This window comes from Anguilla rostrata, chromosome 9 (genome assembly GCF_018555375.3).
Source record: "Anguilla rostrata isolate EN2019 chromosome 9, ASM1855537v3, whole genome shotgun sequence".
In the NCBI taxonomy this organism is placed as follows: Eukaryota; Metazoa; Chordata; class Actinopteri; order Anguilliformes; family Anguillidae; genus Anguilla; species Anguilla rostrata.
In genome coordinates this window covers 51,999,874-52,021,493 of record NC_057941.1, presented here as the reverse complement: position 1 = coordinate 52,021,493, position 21,620 = coordinate 51,999,874, and the positions used below count along the sequence as shown (strand labels likewise).

The following is a 21,620-nucleotide window of genomic DNA, read 5'->3' as shown; positions in this document are numbered from 1 at the left end:
TTAATGGCCATAGTACCCATGCTACAGTAGAAAATATTTGACTCATTCAAATCATTAACAACCTGTGTCCTAACCATTCTTCAAGCTGCTGAACACAGCTGTGAACTTGCCTTTTCCCTCAGACTTACCGTTTTCCTAACCCTAACCCTAGTTGGGCCCTTAACCTAATTGAAGCAATGGTAGCTTGGAAAACATCAGAAACCATTTAAAATATTAACTCAAGGTAAAAAAAAAAAAAAAAAAAAAAAAAAAAAAAAAAAAAAAAAACATTTTTAATGGCCATAGGTACCCATGCTACAGTAGAAAATATTTGACTCATTCAAAATCATTAACAAACCTGTGTCCTAACCATTCTTCAAGCTGCTGAACACAGCTGTGAACTTGCCTTTTCCCTCAGACTTACCGTTTTCCTAACCCTAACCCTAGTTTGGGCCCTTAACCCTAATTGAAGCCAATGGTAGCTTGGAAAACATGAGAAAACCAATTTAAAATTGATTAAACATCAAGGTAAATATGACAAATACAATAATACAAATGCAAAATAATATGTTCCAGGTCTTTTAAAAAGATTTTTTCATTGAAAAAATATTAATATATTGCACATTTTTTAATGGCCATAGGTACCCATGCTACAGTAGAAAATATTTGACTCATTCAAAATCATTAACAAACCTGTGTCCTAACCATTCTTCAAGCTGCTGAACACAGCTGTGAACTTGCCTTTTCCCTCAGACTTACCGTTTTCCTAACCCTAACCCTAGTTTGGGCCCTTAACCCTAATTGAAGCCAATGGTAGCTTGGAAAATATGAGAAAACCATTTAAAATTGATTAAAATCAAGGTAAATATACAATACAATAATACAAATGCAAAAATAATATGTTTCAGGTCTTTTAAAAAAAATTTTTATTGAAAAAATATTAATATATTGCACATTTTTAATGGCCATAGGTACCCATGCTACAGTAGAAAATATTTGACTCATTCAAAATCATTAACAAACCTGTGTCCTAACCATTCTTCAAGCTGCTGAACACAGCTGTGAACTTGCCTTTTCCCTCAGACTTACCGTTTTCCTAACCCTAACCCTAGTTTGGGCCCTTAACCCTAATTGAAGCCAATGGTAGCTTGGAAAACATAGAAAACCATTTAAATTGATTAAAAATCAAGGTAAATATCACGAATACAATAATACAAATGCAAAATAATATGTTTCAGGTCTTTTAAAAAAAATTTTTCATTGAAAAAATATTAATATATTGCACATTTTGTAATGGCCATAGGCCATGCTACAGTGAAAATATTTGACTCATTCAAAATCATTAACAAACCTGTGTCCTAACCATTCTTCAAGCTGCTGAACACAGCTGTGAACTTGCCTTTTCCTCAGACTTACCGTTTTCCTAACCCTAACCCTAGTTTGGGCCCTTAACCCTAATTGAAGCCAATGGTAGCTTGGAAAAATAGAAAACCTATTTAAAATTGATTAAACATCAAGGTAAATATGACAATACAATAATACAAATGAAAATAATATGTTTCAGGTCTTTTAACGAAAAAATTTTCATTGAAAAAATATTAATATTTTTCACATTTTTTAATGGCCATAGGTACCCATATGCTACAGTAGAAAATATTTGACTCATTCAAAATCATTAACAAACCTGTGTCCTAACCATTCTTCAAGCTGCTGAACACAGCTGTGAACTTGCCTTTTCCCTCAGACTTACCGTTTTCCTAACCCTAACCCTAGTTTGGGCCCTTAACCCTAATTGAAGCCAATGGTAGCTTGGAAAACATCAGAAAACCCATTTAAAATTGATTAAAAATCAAGGTAAATATCACGAATACAATAATACAAATGCATAATAATATGTTTCAGGTCTTTTAAAAAAAAATTTTCATTGAAAAATATTAATATATTGCACATTTTTAATGGCCATAGGTACCCATGCTACAGTAGAAAATATTTGACTCATTCAAAATCATTAACAAACCTGTGTCCTAACCATTCTTCAAGCTGCTGAACACAGCTGTGAACTTGCTTTTCCCTCAGACTTACGTTTTCCTAACCCTAACCCTAGTTTGGGCCCTTAACCTAATTGAAGCCAATGTAGCTTGGAAAACATCGGAAAAGCTTTAAAATTGATTAAAAATCAAGGTAAATATCACGAATACAATAATACAAATGCAAAATAATATGTTTCAAGTCTTTTAAAGAAAATTTTTCATTGAAAAAATATTAATATATTGCACATTTTTTAATGGCCGTGTTTCCACACAGCAAAAAAGATTTAGTGTTGACTCTGAAAGAGACATTTTTACTATAATGGAGTACATTTTATTCAGTTTGGCCCCTAAAGAAGCTCTGTTTTACTGTTGAGTCAACACTGAGTACTCTGTTGGCCATTCAGGCTTGACTGACGAGCGCGTTTCTGGGGAATATCGTCCGGCTTGCTACCGGCGGAGCGGACGTATTATCCGCTAATGACTAAAAGCCGCCGATGAGGTACAGCGCTGCCGCACGGCGAGCGGCGGAGAGGGAAACGTAGCGTTAGCTCACGGGCGGCGAGAGGCCCTCCCTCCCTCGCTCTTCGCCCGATTCGCACGGGGTCAGCCGATCGCTAATCTGATTTCCCTCCCTGCGTGTGTGTTGGCTCTTGTGGCCTTTTTAAGTGTGAGGCTGCCGGCTCAAGGGAAGATTAAGAGCGTCTCAGAACTGGAGCAGAGCTCGGCCCGTCTGCAGCTCACTCCTCTCTGTCCTCTGATTCAACTTTGCAGGAGCCGTGCATCCGCTGCTCTACGCTGGCCTGCTCGGTTCTCTAGTGACCGTGGTGATGTTGTGGTAACCGTGGTGATGTTGTGGTAACCGTGGTGATGTTGTTGGTGACCATGGTGATGTTGTTGGTGACCATGGTGATGTTGTGGTGACCGTGGCGATGTTATGGTGACCGTGGTGATGTTGTGGTAACCGTGGTGATGTTGTGGTGACCGTGGTGATGTTATGGTGACCGTGGTGATGTTGTGGTAACCGTGGTGATGTTGTGGTGACCGTGGTGATGTTGTTGGTGACCATGGTGATGTTGTGGTAACCGTGGTGATGTTGTGGTGACCGGGGCGATGTTGTGGTGACCGTGGCGATGTTATGGTGACCGTGGTGATGTTGTGGTGACCGCGTTGATATTGTTGGTGACCATGGTGATTCCAGTTCTCAATTTTTGGTTCTGCTCCTGGATCTGTCGCCCTGGATGCTGGTTCCAGTCCTTGCTCTGTTTCGGGTTCTGGTTCTGGTTCTGGTTCCCGCTCTGATTCAGGTTCTGATCCCTTGCTCTGATTGCTCAGGTTCTGGGTTTGGCAGTGGTTCTGACCCTAATGTGAAGGCAGGGTCTTGTTCAGACCTCAGCACCTCTGCCTTAAATGTGCAAAATAGCAGTGTGTGTGTGTGAGACATTAAGATTGATTTACTGGAATTGATATGGTCCACTGACCTCTCTCCCTCTCTCTTTGTTGTTCTCCATCTCCCTCTCTCTCTCCCTCTCTCTCTCCCTCCTTCCCTTCTTCTCTCTCTCTCTCACTCCCCCTCTCTCTCTCCGTCGACACCCCTCTCTCCTCTCTTCTCTCTCTCCCACTCTCTCCCTGCCTCCCCCTCTCTCTCCTGCCTCTCCCTCTTCCTTTCTCTCCCCTCCCCTCTCTCTCCCTCCTTCCCTCTCTCTCTCTCTCTCTCCCCTCACTCCCCTCTCTCTCACTCCTCTCTCTCTCTCCCCTCTCTCTCCCCCCCCCTCTCCCTCTCTCTCTCTCTCCTCTCTCAGTGCTGCGGGATGATTTTCGGCAGAACCCGGCGGACGTCCTGGCGGCGGTGGGGGAGCCGGGGGTGTTTGAGTGCCAGCCCCCCCGCGGGCACCCGGAGCCCACCGTCTCCTGGAGGAAGAACGGCGAGAGCGTCAGCGACGCGGACGAGCACATCACGGTAACGGGACGCGTCCCGTTTCTATGGTTTCACATTTTGGTGTGGGTAAGATGTGTCACTGAAAATTCCCTTCAGTCTGCAGCAGTGGATTTAACTTTTTAGCGGCCTCTGGAGACTTAAAACACATCTCCCCCAGGCGCAGCCGTCGCTGTGAGAGGCGGTGGAAGTGGCTTCTGAGGAAAGCCAGGAGTTTTAAATCATTTTTGAGTGACATAATTAATTAAAAAGCATGTTTCTGGCAGCAGGTAGCCTGGCTGCTCTGTGAGTGGAGGGGTGGGGGGGGGTGGCGGTTGAAAGGGGGAGGGGGCGGTTGGAGCGGGGGTTTTAATGGAATGCGATGATGGTGTTCCGGAATGTAAAAGAGCATCTGAAGAATCCTCTTCAAAGGACCACGGCTGCCTTTTGTGTTCCGGGCTGCGCGGATCCAGATGTGGCTTTGCTACATCGCCAGATGGGTCTGCGGTCACAGCTGGCAGCGTCTGAGGGGCGGGGCTGAGGGAGGGAGTGGGCGGAGCTGTCCTTTGGCTGTTCCCTGTGGGACGGGGGCCGGGCTTTATTGGGGAAACGTTACAGGCCCTTCAGCTTAAGATAAAGTGCTTCATTAAATGTGAAGCTGATGCAGCTAATAATAAACATACTTCGATGAATTCAATTATATTTTAAGTTGCTTTATCTGCCAAGACATGGTAACTGTTAAATGTGTAGTGTCACATGCACTCTCTCTCACACACACAGACTCTTTCTCTCTCTCACACACACACACACACACACACACACTCAGCCTCTCCTTCTCTCTTTTGTTCTCTCTCTAGATGCGTACTGAGATTAAATTATTATTGTTGTTGTTGTTGTTGTTGCTGTTGTTCTTGTTCTTGTTCTGCCCAGACTCTTTCCCATTTTTCCCTCCCTCTTCACAGATCCGCGGCGGGAAGCTGATGATCACGCCCGTCAGGAAGAGCGACGCGGGAAAGTACGTGTGCGTGGGGACCAACATGCTGGGCGAGCGAGAGAGCGAGGCTGCCGAACTCACCGTCGTGGGTAAATACCTCACTTCCTGTCAGTTTCTATGTGTACCTCTGTATCGCTAAAGATTAACTTCCTGTCTGTCTCTCTATCCGCAAAAGTATTTTGCCTCTCTCTTCTTCACCAAAGATTCTCTTCATAATGGCCGAGTACCCCCAGCATTCAGCTATGACACCCCCCACACCACCCCAACACCCCCCCCAGACCACCCCAACACCCCCCACACCACCCCAACACACCCCCCACACCACCGCAACACCCACCCCACCCCCAACCCCAAGTTCAACTTCCAAGCGTCATGACAACGATAAGACTATGACCTCTGACCTCACAGCCACCTCTCAGTCACGCTCCACCTCCTGTCTGTCCTGACGTGGCTGATCGCCCAACCCGCTGCGTGCGCTGCCAGAGAGCGTGGATGTCTGAAATAAAAAAATAACTTTCAGAAACAGAATAATTGCACTGCTGATGGATGAAACAGGTCAGCAGAAAAGAACAGGACTGTTGGGAAACTGCGGAGAATTAAATGTGCTTTAAACTTTTAACTGCCCGAAAGGTTTTAATAATAAGGCTTTTTTTTCATTATAAAAACCAGATATTTCTGAGCCAAAATATGCAGAGCTGTGGAATTCAGTTCCCAGGGAGGCAGTAAATGTACAACATGAGCAAACTGTATTAAGAGCAGAGAAAGCTGAGGACCGTGTGTGTGTGTGTGTGTGTGTGTGTGACATGCCTGTCTGTTATGTTTGTCATGTGAGTGAATGCTTTGACAATGTAAGTGTACCCTTACCATGCCAATAAAGCTTATTGAATTGAATTGAATTGAGAGAGAGGAATGAAGAGAGTGTGTGTGTGTGTGTGCGTGTGTGTGTGTGGGTGTCTGTTGATGTGCTTTGGCCAGGTGGGTGGGGGGGGGGGAAATGCAGGCTTATACAGGTGTACTGGGCTCTGTGATGACCTTCCATGGAGCTCATGCTAAATGTTAATGTCTGTGGTTTCAGCCCTAGCGCTGATGCTAAATGCTAATGTCTGTGGTTTCAGCCCTAGTGCTGATGCTAAATGCTAATGTCTGTGGTTTCAGCCCTAGTGCTGATGCTAAATGCTAATGTCTGTGGTTTCAGCCCTAGTTCTGATGCTAAATGTTAATGGCTATGGTTTCAGCCCTAGCGCTGATGCTGAATGCTAAAGGGCATCAGCCCTAGTTCTGATGCTAAATGCTAATGTCTGTGGTTTCAGCCCTAGCGCTGATGCTAAATGATAATGTCTGTGGTTTCAGCCCTAGCGCTGATGCTAAATGTTAATGGCTATGCTAACGCTGTCCTCTCTTTGGCCCTTTACAGAGCGGCCCACCTTCATCGGGAGGCCCGGCCACCAGAGGGTGCTGGTGGACAAAGACGTGGAGTTTCGCTGCCAGGTGCAGGGGGACCCCCACCCCATCGTGCACTGGAGGAAGGAGGACGGGGACCTGCCCAGCGGGAGGTAGGGGGCGTCCCGTCAACCAATACCTGCACCCCTGTTTCATCGTCTGCGTGTGCCCATACCCGTGTGCATCTTGCCCCTGTAGGTATGAGATCCGTGAGGACCACACCCTTTACCTGCGTGCCGTGACGCTGGCTGACGTGGGCTCCTACACCTGCGTGGCCGAGAACATGGTGGGCAAGGCTGAGGCCACTGCCACGCTGACCGTCCTGGGTACGAGAGCTCGCCTGAGCACACCTGTATTTACCTGAGCTCACCTTTATCCACCTGTACTCCCCTGAGCACACCTGTATTTACCTGAGCTCACCTGTCCTCCCCAGGGCCAACCTGCCTTCAGCCACAGACCCCATTCCTTGCTACTATTAGGAAATAAAATGAGCTGTTCACAGCTGTTAATAACTAGTTTACTAATGGTGAACAGTCTAGTTATTAATGGTTTATAAACAGTTAATCGCAGCTTCTAACCTGAAGTGTTGCCAAACTCATTTTAACAGTGACCTCACTGAGCTGGACTTGGCAGGAAGTGGGTTTAGTGGTTTTAGCAGTTGTTAGGGGCCTGGGGGAGAAGGGGTGAAGGAGGGGGAGGAGGGGGGGGGCACTGATTCCGAACAGGTTTTTTACAGATGTTATGAAGGGTGATGCCCACTGAGTCTCTCTTTCACAACCTGTTACCCTCCAAACTTCTCCTGTTACCACCCCCCCCCCCCAAATCGCTCCAGGGACAGAGTGATAGAGAGAGAGGAGAAGATTGGGTAGTCTGGGACCAGCACAGAGTAATTAAAGGGGGGGGGCTGAGCCCAATGGGGAACGACATGTTTTTAATTACAGAACCAGGAGCTTTGGCACCGTGGAAACAGTGAAAAGTGGAGTCTTTTCGAAGAGAGAATAGGGGTGTGTGAGTGTGTGTCTTTCGTGCGTAAAGAGGGGATTTTATGATGACAAAGATGAGAGAAATTGGGAAGAAAAGAGCTTCCAGTGTATTTCTCTCTCCCCCCATCCTGTCTCTTTCTGTCTTTCTCTCTCTCAAATTTGAATTTCAAATGCTTTATTGGTATGCGTGAATGTTGCCAAAGCCTACACGAACACAAACACAGATGAACAATCGGTAAATATTCCAACAAGTAGAATGTCAAAAGTAAACATCTCTCTCTCTCCCTCTCTCCGTCTGTATCTTTCTCTTTCTCTCTATTTTTCAGTTCAGATTAAATGCCTAAATTGCACATGACATGTTTTGCCATTGCACATTCCCCAAAGGATTTATATTTGTCATGGCAATTATATTCCTCACAACACTTAAAAGGAAATTACAATGGCGATGAACGACAGCTGGGAGAATTATGAAATAGACTTGAATTTCTTTCTTTCTCTCTCGCTCATACTTCTCTTTTTCTCTCGTTAATTCGTTTAATTTTCCTGGAGTCGATGTATGCTGTTGCCAAGGAGACGCCGGTCGCGCACAGGGGGTTGGGGGGGGGGCGAATGTAAAGAGATTAGCTTTGGCCCCGTGGAAGGCAGACGTTATTACCGTCTCCGTCGAATCCGTTATCTGGTGCGGAGTGATACCTGTAGGTTCAGATGGCACGGATAAGGCTGCAGGAGCAGAGACAGAGGGGGATTATCAGTATTCATTAAGCTCTCCTATCAGACCCTCTGCATTTCCTGTTAATTCTTTAGCCATAAGGTGTATCGTCTAGACAGCATGAAAACTTAACTAAATTGGGAGAAAATGGAGAGATCGCCTGAGAGATGAGTCTCAAGTTGTTCTCAAGTTCCCCTGCTTCCATCATTACCATTTATACATCTTCACAAAAAACATGCACACACACACGCACACACACAAGAAAACAGGCAGGGCACAGTGTTTGCATTGGGGAGGGGGGTGGGGGGTAGGCTTAAAAAATGTCCTATTCTCAAAGGGGGGGCCTGGTCAAAAAAAAAAAAGGTTTTGGAACCACAGCCATAAAGGATGTTTTTTTTTTGTCGCTACTTGACCACAGATGGGAAGGGGTTAATCCTGTCGTGTTAGTTTTCCGGTGTGTGGGCTTATATTCTAATAAAATGAGGTTATTATGTGCTGTTTGAGGCCTCTCCTAATTGCTCTTGGAAGGGCTGTCCTATTAACGAGGGGGGGAGGTTGGGGTGCGGGGGTGGGGGGGGGGTTGGAACGGGGCCGAGGTATGTTCCCAAAACACGCGCCGAGAGAAAGAAAGAGTGGAGTCGTGCTGTTTTAAAGGGGGGTGGGGTGGGGGGGGGGCATGGGGGGGGGGGGGCGTAGGGGGCCCCGGACCCTTTGATGTCCACTGTTCACATATTAATCACACTGTACAGTGGTGAAAACAGGGAGGGGGCACAGTCAGAGGACATCCCATCTCCCTCTCTTCATCCCTCCCTCCCTCCCTCCTTCCATCCCTCCTCTCCCCAAAACCTCAAAAATGTGACCATAGTAGTTTTGCACTTCCTCTGTCCTCCCCTACATCCACCCCCGCCCCCAGGCCCACCCCCCGCAGAGACACACATTGTGCTGCAGTTTTCTGCTTCGGCAACACATGCTTCCATTCGAGTCCACAAATACCTCGGTGGCAGTGTAACGTAACGGCTAGGCAAGTTCTGGGCTGGTTGCAGGTTCGATTCCCAGCTGTGTCACAGCTGTTGTACTCTTGAGCACGGTCACATGACCTGAATATCCCTCTCCGTCAACGAACGCTCATAACCTTTTAGTTACGATAACATGCAGTCAATAGAAATAACATTTTTGTTGTGAATATTGGGCTAGGATTCATATTTCTCTTCAAATTGTTAAAAAAGTTATCCATTGTGTGCTTCTTGTGTGCTGTTTCTGTGTCTCACACTGTGTGTGTGTGTGTGTGTGTGTGTGTGTGTGTGTTGTACATGATGTACTCACTCATCCCACGCATTGCTCTGTGTTTCTTTCTCTTCTAGTTGTGTCTGGTAAGTCCGGCTGACATTCAAAACTTTTCCAAAACCTCCCCAACCTTCCATCACCAGTCTCCATCTCCATCTCCCACTGGCATTCATGTTTCAGTTGCCGATGGCAACAAGAGACATTAAAGGGTAATATGAGAGCTCTGTCTGGTCTCCCAAGGTGAATAAGAAAAATATTTATTTTCATGTCTTCAATGATTGACAGAAATCTCTGTTTTTTTTAAATCTTATTTTCTTTTTAAGAAAAAAGGGTTTGAGTGAATACAGGATCAATTTGTTCAGTTCAGAAAATTAATGGCAAATTCAGTCCAGGAACTGAAACATGCTCTTTGGGGATTTTTTAAATGGGTGACTTTGAATAATGACTTGAAGTTAATTTTCTGAATTGCAAAAAATATTCCCTCTGCACATCAAAAATACAAAACTTGCTAAAAACCATATTATTGATCTCAAAATGATAGCAAGCTCCAAATGCCTTTCACTCATTCTGTACAGGTGCACTATTACATTAAACCAGCATTTATCCTAAAAGCAGTGCTTCTGTCCACATCACTAACTGGTCTACTTGCCCCCCCCCCCCCCCCCCCAGTGCCCCCCACGTTCATCGTCCGCCCGCGGAACCAGGTGATGGCGGTCGGGAGCACCGTCACCTTCCAGTGCGAGGCCAAGGGGAGCCCCCAGCCCGCCATCTTCTGGCAAAGAGAGGGGAGCCAGGTAAGGGCACACCTGGAGACAAGAGCTCCACCCCCTCACCTGGAGGCTGGAGGCCGGGGCTCCGCCCCCTCACCTGGGTCACATGTTCAGGAGAGTTTAACGTCTGCTTTAAATCCCTGTGAGCTGTCAATAAAACATGCTGCTAGCCAACACTTACGATCATATGAATGATATGTTTTGGTTTGTATATTGTTTTTTTTTAAAAGATATAAATATAGAGGTTTTAAATGTATAAAAATTGTCTGCAGTCCACAGAACTTTTACTGGTGTATAAAGGGTTAAAATATTTCACAAAGTGTCCGACTCAGGTTTGGTCTCTGCAAGGAGCGTAGTCAAATTTCATCATCGTCAGGTTGTAATATCTACCCACAATGCACCGCTCTCTTCTTCTACTTCCTGTTCCAGAACCTCCTGTTCTCCTCCCAGAAGCCCCCGCGGGTGCCCAGCCGCTTCTCCGTGTCGCTGACGGGCGACCTCACCATCGCGGGCGCCCAGCCCGCCGACAGCGGCTACTACAGCTGCCAGGGCGTCAACATCGCGGGCAGCATCATCACCAAGGCCCTGCTGGAGGTCTCTGACGGTGAGGGACCTCAGAAGTGGGGGGGTTTTTTTGGGGAGGGGGAGGGGGGGCAGTCACAAGCTCTATTGGCTGAATTTACAGAGCTCTTTGGTAGAGGGAGGGGAGGAAGAGACCCGGCTAGCGAACACGTGCGACATTGAAATCTGCTGTGGATTGGTTTAATAGGTACCGGTTGTATGGGAGCTAGTGCCGTAATGGTACCTGATAATGGTACCGGGACCCAGCCCTACCTGGGCACGCAAGGCTACGCGGAAACAGACCCAAACTGCCAGCCGTACACCCTGCCCAAGGTCCTGGCACACAGCAGAGCCAACGGGTCCTGGGACAGCGGAACTAAAACCGCTATGATGCGTACGGTGGGGTCTCACTTCCTGTTCCTGGTGCTCTGGGCTCGTCTGGGCTGGTGTGAGCCGCTTGGTGATTCTGGCCAGGTGTGCGTGGGTTTGGGAAAGGGGCCAGGTCCATGTCCGTTTGGGAAAGGGACCAGGTTCCGGTCCCCGGAGCGCAGTTGGGTTCGCCTCTCGCCAGGGCCCCTGCTCCTAATTGCTCTTGGAATGAATGCGGCATCCCTAAGGTGCTGGCTTCCTGTTGGCTTGGCGCCGCTCATCCCCATGGCGATGGACCGCAAGGTTCCCATCCCAGTGTTCTCCTCTCTCCATTTCCAACCTCCGCTCCTCCCATCTCTTTCACATGTGCACACACACACATGCTCACACATGCACAGACACACACACACACACACACACACACACGCACACACATACGCACACACACACACACTCTAAAGCCCTATGTCTGAAGCGACTGTGAAACAGATGGAACAGGCCGTATTACCAGAACGTGAAATTACACACGCGAAGCTTCCTCAGGCAGGTACAGGTAATACAGCTACTGGTACAAGCCGGAGCCCGCAGACTGCAGAGAGGAGTTACCGGGTCTCAGGAGCTTCTCAGGGCAGGAGGCATGATCATCAGGAGCAGACTGAGGAGGAGGCCTGTGTCCAGGAGCCCAGACTGCAGAGAGAGGCCTGTGTCTCAGGAGCAGACTGCAGAGAGGAGGCCTGTGTCTCAGGAGCTCTGCAGAGAGGAGGCCTGTGTCTCAGGAGCAGACTGCAGAGATGAGGCCTGTGTCTCAGGAGCAGACTGCAGAGAGTAGGCCTGTGTCTCAGGAGCTCCGCAGACTGCAGAGAGGAGGCCTGTGTCTCAGGAGCCCTGCAGACTGCAGAGAGGAGGCCTGTGTCTCAGGAGCAGACTGCAGAGAGGAGGCCTGTGTCTCAGGAGCAGACTGCAGAGAGGAGGCCTGTGTCTCAGGAGCAGACTGCAGAGAGGAGGCCTGTGTCTCAGGAGCAGACTGCAGAGAGGAGGCCTGTGTCTCAGGCAGCGTGCGCCTCCTGCTCTTTATCAGTGTAATCACCTGCAGGTGAGTCAGGCTCGGCTCCCTTATCTCCGACGGGTGGAGCTGACCGCTCTCACTTATCAGCTACGCTCCAGTTACACGCCGCTAATGTGCGCAATGATTGCTACCCCCCCCCCCCCTCCCCTGGGACGTGAGTTTTACTCTTAATGTGAGTGATGGAGGTGCAGAGAGGGGGGGGGGGGGTGGGGGGGGGGGGGGGGTTAATGTAATGTCTGCGGCGTTCCGCTTTTTCGACGTTCCGCTTTCTCTGCGTTCCGTTCGCGTGCGGGAATTGTCCCATGATTCTCGGCACGCGGGTTCGATTATGACCTCTCTCAGCCGTGGCCTCCAGGTGTTTTATTTTATCAGCTCGAGTCTGAGAGGCTCGGAACCCCCCCCCCCCCCCACCCCCCCTTGCCCCGCCCCCCTCCCTCCCCCCGCAGTGCTGTCATTCACGGGAAATTAAATCCTGCGTCTGAAGGGGGTTTTATTTGGATTAGAGAAGATTTGTTTCGCTGAGGGTCTCCCAGCAATTTCGGAATTATTCTACTCGTGATGATCTTATTTCAGATTTCCCCCAAGTGCTTTTTTTTAACGTATTATATTTAAGTTAGCACGGAGCGAGGGTCCGCAGTGGAAATAAGACATCATGACTTCATTGTCTCGAGTTTCCTTGATACTTTTACTGTGTGTATGGTTGTTGCCTGAGGGCTTCATACCCTAAAAATGTATATTTTAAACTACGTCAGATAAAATCGATCGGTCAGTCAGTCAAGGACTGCGAGTCGATGGTCTGTGTAGTTATTTCTGTGGGAAAGCCAGAGAAGTGCCAAAGTCTGATCTTTGTGTATGTACGGGGAAATCATCCAACAGCCCATAATTCACCAGCAGATCTGCCATCTGTTTTCCATCCTTTTTTTCTCATGTTCTGTCTTTTTCCTCTACTTTATCTCCGTCACTCTCTCAAATTATCCTTCTCTCGCTCTCTCTCCTTCTCTCTGCCTCTCTCTCTCTCTCCATTCAATATGCTTTATTGGCATGAAATACACACAGTAAATATCGCGTTTCAAAGCATCATATAAAAGAAAACCATTTCAAATAGAATGCTGACAAGAGATTCCTCTCTCCGTCTCTCAAATTCTAATTCAGATGGGCTTTATTGGCATGACGTACACAGATACATGTGGCCAAAAGCAGGAGTACAACAAATAGAATATATATGAACAGAATACAAGTTTGTGTGTCTGTGGTATTTGTGTATGTTAGCTTGTGTAATGTCATGTGTAAATTGGGCAAAACTGTGAATATGTCGTTAGTCAATAATTAAGTCAATGATGTCTCTTTTTGGGACAGTGGTGTCGGAGCGACCCCCTCCAGTGATCCGGCAGGGCCCGGTGGATCAGAAGGTGTCCGTGGACGGGACGGTGGTCCTGAGTTGCCTAGCGACGGGCACCCCGAGCCCGACCGTCCTGTGGAGGAAGGACGGGGTGCTGGTGTCCGCCCACGACTCCCGAATAAACCTGCAGGAGTCCGGCTCCCTGGAGATCCGCTACGCGAAGGTAACCGTGACAACGCAGCGCCGCCCCAACGCTGACGCAGCCTTCGCACAACCTTCACGCAACGCTTAGCCTACTCTCAGCCTTCACGCGGTGTTGAGACCGCACCTCCACACAGCGCTAGCACAACCTTTATACAGCCTCCCCACAACCCTTACAGAGCTGCGTCTGAGTAACAGAGTGTGACTGCTTCTGGGGTCCCTCTCCCTCTCTCCACCTCCCTCTCTCACTCTCTCCCTCTCTCTCCCTCTCCCTCACTCTCTCTCCCTCTCCCTCTCCCTCTCATTCTGTCTCCCTCTCTCTCCTATCCTCTCCCTCCCTCACCCTCCTCCTCTCTCTCTCTATCCCTCTCCCTCCCTCACCCTCCCTCCCTCTTCCTCCCCCCCCTCTCTCTCCCTCCCCTCTCAGCTGGGAGACACAGGTGTGTACACCTGCACAGCATCCAGCCCCAGTGGAGAGGCCTCCTGGAAGGCGTATCTGGAGGTGCAAGGTAAACCAGGGGGTCACACCCTATGGGGGGGGGGGGGTCACTCTGGAATAGCTTCATGTGCACACACTCACACACACGCACACACACGCACACACACACGCAAACACATACGTGCTCACATACACATTTTAATGCTGACTGGTCACTGTATTTTTTGTCCCTCTCTCTCTCTCTCTCAGAGTTTGGAGTTGCAGTGCAGCCCGTCAGGCCCACGGACCCGAACCTCATCCCCAGCGCCCCGTCCAAACCCGAGGTGACCGACGTCACCCGCACCTCCGTCTCCCTGTCCTGGAAGCCCAACCCCACCTCCGGAGCCACGCCCACCTCTTACATCATCGAGGCCTTCAGGTGAGAAAGCAAGGAGGAAGAAACATACCTTTAAAAAACTCTTTTAGTGCTTAGTTGTGCGTTTGAGCATGGATGAGTGTGTGTGTGTGTGTGTGAGCGTGTTGTGCATATATGCCTGTGATGAGTGTGTGTGTGTGTGTGTGAGCGTGATGTGCATATATGCCTGTGAGGGGTGTGTGTGTGCGCTCGTCAGACTGTGATGTGTGTTTGTGTGTAGTGTGTGTGTGTTTGCGTGTGCATGCTAGGGAGAGAGACTGTCTCAGATTTCACAGATGTCCTCTCTGTCTGTCATCCCCTCGCGCACGCCCTTGCTCCGCCCCTTCCTGTCGGTAGCCACGCCTCCGGCAGCAGCTGGCTCACGCTGGCGGAGCAGGTGAGGACGGAGACCTTCGTGCTGCAGGGGCTCAGGCCCAGCGCCGTCTACCTGTTCCTGGTGCGAGCCGCCAACGCCTACGGCCTGAGCGACCCCAGCCCCATCAGCGACGCCGTCAAGACCCAGGGTACGACCCCCCCCCCCGCCCCGGCCATCCCTGACCCCCCCCCCCCCACCCCTCACAACACTCCCAAACAGAGCCCTGGGGGAGCGACCCCAGCCCCATCAGCGACGCCGTCAAGACCCAGGGTACGACCCCCCCCCCCCCCTCCCGGCCATCCCTGACCCCCCCCCACCCCCAAACACAGCCCTGGGGGGGACGTTGGGTGAGATTTGGGTCTCGCAGGACTGCCCAGCCCTGTTCCTGGAGGTCTACCGTCCTGCAGGTTTTCACTTTAACCCTGACAAAGAGTGAAAGTATTTACTATTTAGTGAACAGATTTAGCCCATATTTGACCAAGGTTGCAATGGGCATTCTGTTCGTCAGCTGTTCATTCGAACTGTATGGGCAGTTTCAAACAGAACTGGGGTTGGCAGATATACAGATTTCTCCCATTTCTCAAATACGTTTCGCATTTCTATGTGTGTGTACATATGACTACTGACGCACACACACAAACGCACACACACATGCACTCAGACACTGTGGCAGGGGTGAATACCTCAAATTCAGTTCCATTTCAGATCAGTTCTCTCAAATTTGATTCCAATTTTGATCAGATTCAGCAAACACAGTTCTGCCCACAACAATCCCTACAATCAAATTCTCTCTTCAGAGCAACTCAATTCCCTTATCTCTGTCTGGCAGAGCTCTGTAACCCAGTTCTAGCGACTTAATTTGTCAATTAAAGAAACCGGTTACACAGCTGACTCAAATCAACCTTGTTTATAGGGTCTAAATTTGCTTCATTGGCTTACTTGTGGTGATCTGACTTGTGCTGTGGTATCTGTCTTACTCTGTGGTGTTTGTCTTGTCTTGCTCTGTGGTGATGATACTTGCTCTATGGTGTTTGTCTTATTCTATGGTGTTTGTCTTACTCTGTGGTGATGATACTTGCTCTGTGGTGTTTGTCTTACTCTGTGGTGCTTCTGCAGACACTCCTCCCACCAGCCAGGGTGTGGACCACCGGCAGATCCAGAGAGAGCTGGGGGATGTGCTGATCCACCTGCACAATCCCATAATCCTCTCCTCCTCCTCGGTGCAGGTGCAGTGGACGGTGAGTATCAGGCCCTGCCCTGTTCTGCATGCCCTGCCCAGACCTGTGGTCCCCAGCCCTGGTCCTGGAGAGCCACAGGGTCTGCTGGGGACCCCAGCCCTGGTCCTGGAGAACCGCAGGGTCTGCTGGGGTCCTCAGCCCTGAGTGTAGTCTGTATTTTATTGTTGTCTATTTTACTCTGTGCTCTAATTGTCTGTATAGTCTGTTCTTTATTCTACTCCACTCTACTCTACTCTACTCTATATTCTAATGTACTCCACACTACTGTACTCTACTGTATTCCACAGTACTGTACTCAGTGTTCTACTGTAGTCTACTCTTTATTCCCCTGACTACCTACCCTGTATTCTATTGTACTCTGTACTCTACTTTATGTTCTTTTGTACTCTGTACTCTAGTTTATATTCTATTGTACTCTGTGCTCTATTGTGTATTATACTACACTATCAATGCTGTTCCCCCAGGTGGAGAAGCAGTCCCAGTACATCCAGGGCTATAAGGTGCTGTACCGGGCCTCTCCAGAGGGGGGCGCTGCGCGGACCCAGTGGGAGGTTTTGGAGGTGCACTCCCCGGGGGAGGACCGGGCCGTCGTCCAGCAGCTGAAGAAGGGGCTCAGCTACGAATTCAAGGTGCGACCGTTCTTCAACGAGTTCCAGGGCGCGGACAGCGAGGCCAGGACCGCCAGGACGCTGGAGGAAGGTGAGGGGGCATGGTTAGGGGCGGGGCCTGTGGGGGCGGAGTCAGTCATGTGGGAGCAGGGTCAGTCCTGTGTGGCTGTAGCGGATTTTCAAGACCGAACTTTATTCATCGTCTCAGTCAATGTTCTGGAACCGTGGAAGGGCGGGGTACTTTATAGTAAGTCCTCCAGGCCAGGGCTGCCCAACCCTGTTTCAGGAGATCCCAGGTTTAAAGCATAAATGAAGAGACCAAAAATGAATGATTGTTGATTTGAATCACTGGGTCTTACCCTATGTCTGTCCGTCTGTCTGTCTCTTAGCACCCAGTGCAGCCCCCCGTATGGTTACCGTGACGAAGAGCAGCAGCAACGGGACGGCGATCGTGGTTGCCTGGCAACCGCCTCCATTGGAGGAACACAATGGCGTAGTGCAGGAGTACAAGGTATGAGGAGCGCCCCCCCCCGAACCCTGCGCACCGCACACGCTGGCCCAGGACCAGCAGGGGGCGCTCAACCGGCCCGGATCAACATTCACCTGCATGCGGCCTAGAGGTTACCCTCCACTGCGAGAGAGAGAGATGGAGGGAGGGAGTGAGAGAGACTGAGAGAGAGAGAGAGAGAGAGAGAGGGAGTGAGAGAGTCTGAGAGAGGGAGAGAGAGAGAGTCAGAGAGAGAGAGAGCGAGAGGGAGAGAGGGAGTGAGAGAGTCGGAGAGAGAGAGAGAGTGGTGGCAAGATTGTGGTAGAGTCACTGTGTCCTAAAGATATAATTTCACAGGAACAGTTAGAGGGAGAAGACGAGGCTGCAGAACAACAGAAACAGTCTCAGTATGAAGTCGCAGACAGGAAGGACAGGAGTGCGGACAGCGAAGACTGCTGCACAGAAGCCAGAGAGAACCAAACGCAAAACAGCCCCCAGAAGGAGTCAGAGTCTGAGACAGTGTAGTTGGCTGAAGTTTACTGCCAGGCTGCAGAGGGGGGGTGGGGTGAAAGCTTGTGCAGGGGTGGTTGTAATGTGGTTGAAGGTTGCTATGGAAACATAGAAGTGCATAGAAGTGATTCTTGACATCACGAGCGAACATGTGTGAGCAGCTTGGGAAAAAAAATATCCTGGAATGATGATTTACAAAAGGCTGCGAGTTCTTAGCAAGCAGGAAGTAAGAGAGCGATGAAAGGAATCCGACTCCATTCACTCCAGCCTGTCACCTAAGCAACAATGTTTTGTTTCAGCGTGCATCCACAGGTGCAAAAGAATAGGCTTTCTGTCTTGTTATTGCTTTTTTTTAATATTCTGAAACAATGCGTTTCATCATAACATGGCTGGCTAAAGATGTATCCTGAATTTATAGTATTCACGGTGACATGCTTAGTTCACTGGGCAAGTGGAGCATGTGACCTGTACAAGCTGGAAGTCTTAACGGCCCAGCTGTGAATGTATGATTATTGTACTCAAACAAAAAATGAGCTCATATCTCAAATCAAAGACTCTGGGTTGAGAGGTCTTTAAACCAATCAGGGAAAGTTTAAAGTTTACTGTGTGAGTTTAAACATTTATGGATCTCACAACAACGGGCATTCAAGGCTGAGTCACTGAACTGAAGTGTAAAGCCCTGATCTCTCCACTAGGGTGGGTTCTGCACCAACAACTTCTACTCCCTGCATACACTACACTGTAGAGCAGACGAGATGTGTTAAGTTAGACCTAACGTATTCAGAGTTGGTTAAGAACTGTTCATCCTAATGTGTTTAAGGAGGAGGGTCTTCAGCATGGGGCACTATTTGGAGAGAACTTTGAAATGCTGAATCCCCGTTCAGCCATCGAGTCTGTGGCTTGTGAATTAGCTCCTTGATCCCAAACGGGACGCTGGTGTGGAACTTTCGCTTCCTTTTCTGTATGTGGCGAACATAGAGGATTGACAGGTACCGAAAGCCTCCTTTCAGCTGTTGGATAAGCTGAACCCTGGTGTTTTATCGCCACCTGCTGGTGGGAAGCCGGTACTGCTGTGAGCCTTTTTATCCGTCTTGCTTATTCCTCCACTTCAGACGCAAGAAAGCGTGAGACGGCGCGTTTTGATCTTTGATTGTGCCGACCCTTTCCATTTTCCCTGGTTGGTTGTGTGACCTTGCATGTCTGAGCTTTTGTGTGTGTGTGAATATCCTATCAGTGAGGCATGACAGCGTAGTTGCTTCACAAGTTTGCCCACTGCTCATTTTCCAAGATGAAAATTTAGGTGAAAGGTGTGGAATGTACCCTGAACAGGTTGCCAGTCTATCGCAGGGCACACACACCATTCACTCACACACTCATACCTACGGGCAATTTAGAGTCTCCAGTCGGCCTGCCTGCAGTGTCTTTGTACTGTGGGAGGAAACCAGAGTACCCGGAGGAAACCCACGCGGACACGGGGAGAACATGAAAAATCCACACTGGAAGGCCCAGGCTGGGATTCGAACACAGGACCCGCTGCAGTACCGTGCCACCGTGGAGAGTGTGTTTATATTGTAACTAAATGGTGGCCAAGGCTGATTGGATCTCTGACACCTGCCAATCACTCTGGAAAACCAGGATGTGATTCTTGCGTGGTCCCGCCCCTCACCATCCCTAACCCCTCTCCCTGGCACAGATCTGGTGCCTTGGCAATGAGAGCCGTTACCATGTCAACCGCACCGTGGACGGCTCCACCTTCTGGGTGCTGATCCCCAGCCTGTCGCCCGGGATACGCTACAGCGTGGAGGTTGCCGCTAGCAACGCTGCCGGCCTGGGCGTCAAGAGCAACGTCACCTTCTTCCAGCTGGGTGAGTGACCACACCTACTGATTGCCCCGCCAAGATTAGGCCCCTCCCACTCAGCAGACCTGGATCAAATTAGTAGTTAGTAGTTTTAATAGCTGTAGTAGTAGTAGTAGTAGTAGCAGTAGCTGTAGTACTTAATAGTAACAGTAGTAGTATTACTAGTAGTAGTAACAAAGAAGCTAGAATGCTTTTGTAATTGTTTTGGTTTTTATTAATAGGGGTCCAAGCAGGGAAGCATGGAAGCTGACACACACACACACCCATGTGTAGGTGACGTCAGTGTGTTTTTTGAGGTGTATAGTTGTTTTCACTGTATCTGTTCGTGTGTAGCTGATATCACTGTGCCTGAGGTTTGTAGTTGACATCACTGTGCCTGGGGCTTGTAGTTGTTTTCGCTGTATTATTGTAGTTGTTTATCTGCGCACGTGTGACCTCCATTACAAGCGTGCGCTTGTTTTCCTTTCATCTCTCGGTGCCAGTCATTAAACGAGCAATCAGAAATAATCACGCTGCCGTGGCGACCGCGCCGGACTCCGCCCTCATAACTCGGCCACGCCTTCGCGGTTGTTAATGCGCTTATCGCTCTTCCCGCCGAAACCGGCTCGCTGTCGCGATCGATATCCAGCGGAACAGTGCACTTAATCTGCCTCCACAGCGCTGCGCTCGTTATCTATAACGAAGCGCCGCTCGTCACTTTCAACAGGCAGACCTGCCCTTCGCATCGTTTCACAGGGAGAGAGAGAAATTAAGCAAACACTCATGAGCACAAACACATGATCAGGCACACAGAGAACTCACACAGGCATGCACACACACTCACTCACACACACACACACACACACACACACGATCAGGCACACAGAAAACTCACACAGGCATGCACACACACTCACACTCACACACACACACACACACACACACCCTCTTTTCTCTCTCTCTCCCTTCCTCTTCCTACCCTTTCTCCTCCATATATGCTGCCCAGGCTTGACCCCTCCTCTTCCTCTTCCTCCTCCCCCTCCTCTTCCTCAGACGCAGCAGGGCGGGTCGTGGAGGGCGGGGCGGGGCCGGAGGACACGCTGACCCAGCAGATCTCGGACGTGGTGAAGCAGCCAGCCTTCATCGCGGGCATCGGCGCCACCTGCTGGCTGGTCCTGATGGTGTTCAGCGTCTGGCTGTACCGCCACCGCAAGAAGAGGAGCGGCCTGAGCGGGAGCTACGCGGGAATCCGCAAGGGTGCGTCTCCCTCGCCCCCGCGCCCCCCAAACCAGCCCCCATCCGCCCCCGCGCCCCAAACCAGCCCCCATCCGCCCCCGCGCCCCAAACCAGCCCCCATCCGCGCGCCAAACACCCTCCCCCCCCAACCAGCCCCCATCCGCCCCGCCCCCAAACCAGCCCCCATCGCCCGCCCCAAACACCCCCATCCGCCCCCGCCCAAACCAGCCCATCTGCCCGCCCCAAACCAGCCCCATCCGCCCGCCCCAAACCACCCCCATCCGCCCGCCAAATCAGTCCCCACCGCCCGCCCAAATCACACCGCCACATGCGTTTATACATACCCCCCCAAAAACAACAGACATGCACACACATACACACACACGCTCACACACAGACACACACACACACACATCACACAGTCCTCAGACGCCCCCCTCCCCCTACCTAACACAAACAGGATATCGTCTCCTGTTATAAAAGAGGCTCATAAAGCCAGTTTTATATTTGTGAGAAACTGGCATCGTTTTACATGGAGATATTCTCTCTTCCTCTTCCTCAGTCCTACCATTACAACTGCCTTTCCTCTCTTTCTCTCTCTCTCTCTCTCTCTCTCTCTTTCTCTCTTTCTCTCTCTCTGTCTCTCTCTCTCTCTCTCTCAGTGTGTCTGTCTGTCCGTCTTAATGCGCACAGTGTGTGTTGTATTGGACCACCGAACCCGCCCGTACCCTGGGCAAGGCAATCGGCGGCAGTTGTGCATCACCGTAAGGGGTTACTGAGTGCAGTCGGCGCTGGCACGGCCCGGATTCAGCCCCAGACCGCCAGCCGCGTGCCCTTAATCAAACGAGGCACCAAAC

At 49.8% G+C, this 21,620-nt stretch overlaps 1 protein-coding gene across 3 annotated transcripts in view; it reads left to right on the top strand.

The window, feature by feature from the left end:
- The window catches only part of LOC135264130 (roundabout homolog 1-like), a 141,554-nt gene that overhangs the window by 103,615 nt on the left and 16,319 nt on the right, over positions 1–21,620 (top strand). For all 3 annotated transcript variants that reach the window (XM_064352819.1, XM_064352820.1, XM_064352821.1), the window contains 15 exons: positions 3,809–3,966; positions 4,884–5,004; positions 6,330–6,468; positions 6,554–6,681; positions 10,001–10,125; positions 10,531–10,705; positions 13,454–13,659; positions 14,065–14,146; positions 14,326–14,494; positions 14,828–14,994; positions 15,963–16,084; positions 16,549–16,783; positions 17,082–17,203; positions 19,383–19,554; positions 20,581–20,784. In XM_064352819.1, coding sequence (XP_064208889.1) covers positions 3,809–3,966; positions 4,884–5,004; positions 6,330–6,468; positions 6,554–6,681; positions 10,001–10,125; positions 10,531–10,705; positions 13,454–13,659; positions 14,065–14,146; positions 14,326–14,494; positions 14,828–14,994; positions 15,963–16,084; positions 16,549–16,783; positions 17,082–17,203; positions 19,383–19,554; positions 20,581–20,784 — 2,325 coding nt within the window. The remainder of the gene's footprint in view (positions 1–3,808; positions 3,967–4,883; positions 5,005–6,329; positions 6,469–6,553; positions 6,682–10,000; positions 10,126–10,530; positions 10,706–13,453; positions 13,660–14,064; positions 14,147–14,325; positions 14,495–14,827; positions 14,995–15,962; positions 16,085–16,548; positions 16,784–17,081; positions 17,204–19,382; positions 19,555–20,580; positions 20,785–21,620) is intronic.